The following is a 5,324-nucleotide window of genomic DNA, read 5'->3' on the forward strand; positions in this document are numbered from 1 at the left end:
GGTTTATGAGGGAGGGGGGAGCGGGGAGGGAGGGGAAAAATAAGGACCTGATGCTGGGGGCTTAAGTGGAGAGGAAATGTTTTGAGAATGACAAGGGCAATGTATGTACAAATGTGCTTTACACAATTGATGTATGTATGGATTGTGATAAGAGTCATGTGAGCCCCTAATAAAACGATTTAAAAAAAAGTGAGGTTGACTGAATAACGGAGAGAAAGAAACCAAGGTAGAAAACAGTTTCAAGGGTTTCTTTCAGAGTTCCAGGAGGGAAGGGAGAGCTGAGAAAGGGACGGGAGCATCACAGGACCCCCAGTTGGGGTCCCACAAGGTCATACTGTTCAGGTAAGAGGTGGAGGGTTTTATAGCCCGGGTCTGGGGGCAGGGAGTAGCTGGGAAACTTTCTACTGCAACTTTGCTGTCTGCAGGTCCGGAACTAAGCAACAGTGTTCAAAGTTATCTGTAATGGTTAATCTTCTGCACCTGGGCCTGAAGGCCACCGAAGGGGAGGAGGAGGAGGGGGAAGAGGGTCTGGCCTCTTGTAGGGTCCTTGGAGCGTTTTCACCAGCTCTATCTCCTAGCCCACCTGCCCTGCTAACTTGCTTCTGCCTGACACTTTCTAGTTATAATACATATCTATAATGCAAGTGAGTTTATATGCTATTGATAAATGGGGCAATTATTTCCCTATAACTTAGATGGTATATTTGTGTAGTTCAAGAAGTATCACCAACCAAACTCACTAGGCAAACTAACACAGACGAATATACCTGACCACGGTAAAAACATACTGTACACAATTCTGTTCACACCACTGACTTCCTTTCATGTGCGCGCGCGCGCACACACACACACAATGAAATCCTGAATAATTAGTATTAACTTACAATTTATCTAGTAGGTATGTGACTTGTCTTTTGAATCATGCTAATGTACTTGATGAGATTGTTATTGTGTTAGTGTTGCATAAATGTTGGGTAATCCGTTGTGCAAATCTCGGTCTGGGTTCTGGGAACGACGGTGATAGCTGGAGTCATCGACTTTGATAACATTGTCCATAGTGATCATATTTTTCACAAACTCTCATTTTAAAGTTTACCCTTGTTAATCCTCTCATTTTCTTGCTTCAATTCTGAAAAGGAACTTTATACACTTTCCAGGGGGGAAAATGCCAATTTAGAAAAAAATCCATGATGGAAGCACGTTTGGAGCACAAATGAAGACTAGCTGACTGAGCTCCAGCCCACCACCTGTGGCAAAAAGCAGTCTTAAGGCACGATAGTACGTTGGCTTGGCTGATCACTCTGCCTCTCTGGACGACAGCTTTAGAAAGCTTTTAGGAGATGATGTAATGTTTACTGTGACTCAAGAATAAACACTTTTTTTGGAAACTTTATTGATGGGCCACTGTGTAATTTTGTTGCTCTGCAGGATCTCAGGGGCAGGGGAACAGCAGTTGGTGTAAAACATTGGGAAAAAAGAATAATTTACAGATTGTTAGGGGGGGATGGGGGATGGAGGGGGGGGGTTGAAAAAGGAGGAACTGATGCCAAAGGCTCAAGTAGAAATAAATTTTTTTGAAAAAGATAATGACAACATATGTAAAGAGGTGTCTGACAAAATTGATATATGTATGGATTGTGATAAGAGCTGTAAGAGTCCACAATGAAATAAATTTAAAATTAAAAAATATATAGTGGGTAAGTCTGCTGTGACCCTATCTCCCATAAGCCCTGTAATTTTTATAATGTGACTTTCTAGACCATATTAGGAATGCATTTACCTCATTATGTCATTGAAATCTACACTTGTATTCTACTTATTAATTGCAGTTATCATTCTGAAATTACTCTCTGAATTATGGACTCCTTTTATGAATACAGGGTACATAGATTGAGATACTAGTTACCTACTGGATTCATTTATTTAATTTCACCTTCACACGGTATATCAGACTTATGTATACATTGTGTCATCTCATTCAAAAGAAACCTTCCTACTTTTGTTTGTTTGTAACAATTATTGGAAATATTTCCATACCAGAGACATCCCATAAAGATTTAACTTGCTTCTACTGAAGCTTGGTTTTTGTTTTTTTAATCTCTAGCATATGGTTTGGATACATTAAGAAACTGCCTCCACCTCTCACATATACACACACTGTCTTCTTTTGAGTAATTTTCCGTCAATATTTGAATTTAACATTTCATATAGTCTGAAATCTTAAATTTCATCAGGTCAAACTCTAAGGGAGACCCTAGGTAGCACAAAAAGTTTAAGCTCATCTGTTACCTTTAAGGTTGGTGTTTGAACCCACCCCAGTGGTTACGTGTTGGGCTCTGATATGCATGGTCAGCAGTTCGATACCTCCAGCAGCTCCAAAAGAGAAAGACTGGGCTTTCTATTCCTGTAAATAGTTACAGTGTTGGAAACCCACGTGTGTGTGTGTGTGTGTGTGTGTGTGTGTGTGGTCAGCAATGACCTGATGCCAGTGCGTTTGGTTTGGTTTTGAGCGATACCTTGAAAGAAACTACCTAGTGATCTGCTTATGATAAGGTTACAGCCAAGATAGCCATCTGGGGTAATTTTATTCATAACACATATGGTCACCATTGCTAGAATCAACTTGACACAACTAACAACAACAACAATATGCAAAGAGTCAGGATGTTTAAATTTTAAACAGATCGCAGAGAGGAGTCCATTTAAGCTAACATTCTCACCACGAGTTTTGGAACACACTAACTGAAGAAAGTTGTTATTCCTTTCTTTGCTGTCCAAGGGGCTACAGATGTTTAACAAAGAAATAATTTGTTAATATTATTTCCTCACTATGTGACTGGTGGTGAACATTGAGTTGAGTTTTCAGAATCTAAACGTTGACTCATTGGGACCTGGTCACAGTTTTTCCTGGGGAGCAAAAGTGAAAGCTGAGGTTATGTAACACACAGTTTCTACATATACAAAGACACGGATTCACAGTGTCCCTAGCACCATTCTCATGAGCTCTACCCATGTTATTACACGATGATTCATTTAGACTCTGCTTCCTAAAGCCTGGTGGTGCTGTTAGGTAAGCAAGAACTGCTGTGATAATTCGTTGTGTGTGTGTGTGTGTGTGTGTGTGTGGTGTGTCCACGCCACCATGCCACCTGTAAGAAGATGTGCGTGGAGGTTAGCCTGTAAATCAGGTAACAGTTTGATAACCTCCTTTAGAGGTGCAACCAAGAAAAATGGCTCTCCAGAGGCCAGCTGCCCTCTCTCTCTGCTGACCCTGACAGCAGCAAAAGGCCTGAAAATGTGTCCACTGCCATTGGCTCCACAAGAGTTTGCACCCACTAGCCTGTGATGCCCCTGCATTCTGCATCATTGCATGTGGGTCTGTGAGTCTGAAGAGGGACTTATGGACGAGTATCCGACTTATGACCTTGGGTTGGACTGGGTTGGGATGTTCTCTTGATTTACAATTACTTCTTGATATAAAGCTCTTTCTTACACATACATGAGTGTCACTGGATTTGTTTCTCTACTCAACCCAGCCTAACACAACTGCTAACTGAGAGTTTGGCAGTTCAAATTCACAAGCCCCTCATCATGAGAAAAATGAAGCTGTCTGCTCCTGTAAAAATGTAGGGATCTAGTCATTTGTCATGGGTGGTAATTTTTTATCTGTTTTTATCTGTCCTTTAGATTAACTGTTATCAGCTTGCACTAATATAAATAAGACACCAATGTTCATAGTAAACATTCTTTATTAAACAAGATAAACTGTTGTTTAATTTAATGATGACTTCATTGGGTAGTTTTTATTCAAAGTTTTAAGATTTTTTCCAAGTATTATAATCAGGGGTCCTCTACATTCTCAATGGATTCAATAAGTCTGGTTTCCATATGAATTTCAAATGTGTTACCAGATTTTCCCCTTTTGTTCAGGATCCACCAATTGGGTTATTGATCAAAACATTCATGATGGTAGTCTGGTACCATTCATTTCTTCTGGTCCATGGAAGAGGAGGTAGTAGTTTATGAAGGCAGTTAACCCTGCAGCCCACTTTAATCTCCAATTTCTAGGTATTCTTCTTCCTCTGGTGTTACAGGCAGTCAGAGAACTGCAATAATTGGGTTGGCTGCTTTGCAAGCTTTGAAGACCCAAGCCCTGGTCACCAAGCTAAGAGATGGGCTAGAAAACCCACATTAGGCCAAATAACTGAGTAGATTCACAAAGCCCTGACCAAAATCATTGGAACCAAGAAAACAAATAAAATGAAGTGTCTAATTGTACCTAAATAATGTGCCAGTCCTTGTTTGTCTATCTGCCTTTTTAAACTGTTACTGTAGTTTTCAAATTATATAAACATTTTGTCATATAACCCTTTTAGTTTTATGATGTACACTTAGTGATAACAGTTATATTTATCAAGTTGTGTAACCATCACCCTCAATCTATGCCAAGTTTCCTATCATCATAGACAAAAAATCCACTACTTCCAGAGAGTTATTTTATCCCTCCCTATTTCCTTCTGCTCTTGGCTACCAGTGAAAACCATTGATATCTGTATAATTACCTATTTTTTGGCATTTTATATAAATGAGAATGTATTTATATTTCCTTTTATAATTTATTCGTCTTGTTCAGCCTAAAGCCTTTGAGGTCCATCCTCATTGTATGGTATACCAGGACTTCCTTTTTCTGTAGGCCATTTTGTTTGTCCATCCATGTATTGGTAGCTACTTAGGTTGCTTCCCCTTTTTTGCTATTGTGAGTGATGCTGCAGTGAGCATTTATGCAGATCTGATTGGATCATTGCTTTCAGGCCCCAAGTTTGTTGTTGTTTCTTATATGATAATTAACTATGGTTTTTTCTGTATTCTCTTTCAGCTGTGGGTCCAGATTTTTCAAGAACCCTTTTAAAAAGAGTAACTCTTGTCAAGGTGGGAGGTGAAGTTGTCATTGAGTGTAAACCTAAAGCTTCTCCAAAACCTGTCTATACCTGGAAAAAAGGAAGGGACATATTAAGAGAAAATGAAAGGTAACCTCTTGACATATTTTAAATATATAATTTGTTAGCTTCTTATGACTAGTTGTAGAAGGGGGGACTTTACTATTCTTTATGCATAGACTAATGAGCACTGTGAGACTGCTAATCAAAGAAGTAAAGCTTTGGAAGACAGATGGTAAATTAATTGTTCTGCATAATTCTTTCAATATTAGGATTCTGCAGAGATGATCCTGTCAAAGACTACTAGAACTGCCCCAAAATGAACATTAGAAATAACTTCCTTAATTTTAGCCTTAAATCTCCATGTAGATTTTTCTCTCTTCTCCA

At 39.2% G+C, this 5,324-nt stretch overlaps 1 protein-coding gene across 1 annotated transcript in view; it reads left to right on the top strand.

Annotated features, from left to right (window-relative positions):
- CNTN4 (contactin 4) overlaps positions 1-5,324 on the top strand; it is a 1,263,733-nt gene that overhangs the window by 1,045,158 nt on the left and 213,251 nt on the right. Inside the window, exon 14 of the mRNA XM_045290662.1 lies at positions 4,877-5,027. Coding sequence (XP_045146597.1) covers positions 4,877-5,027 — 151 coding nt within the window. The remainder of the gene's footprint in view (positions 1-4,876; positions 5,028-5,324) is intronic.

This window comes from Echinops telfairi, unplaced genomic scaffold (genome assembly GCF_000313985.2).
Source record: "Echinops telfairi isolate 266 unplaced genomic scaffold, ASM31398v2 ScPeMD7_49;HRSCAF=173, whole genome shotgun sequence".
Classification (NCBI taxonomy): Eukaryota; Metazoa; Chordata; class Mammalia; order Afrosoricida; family Tenrecidae; genus Echinops; species Echinops telfairi.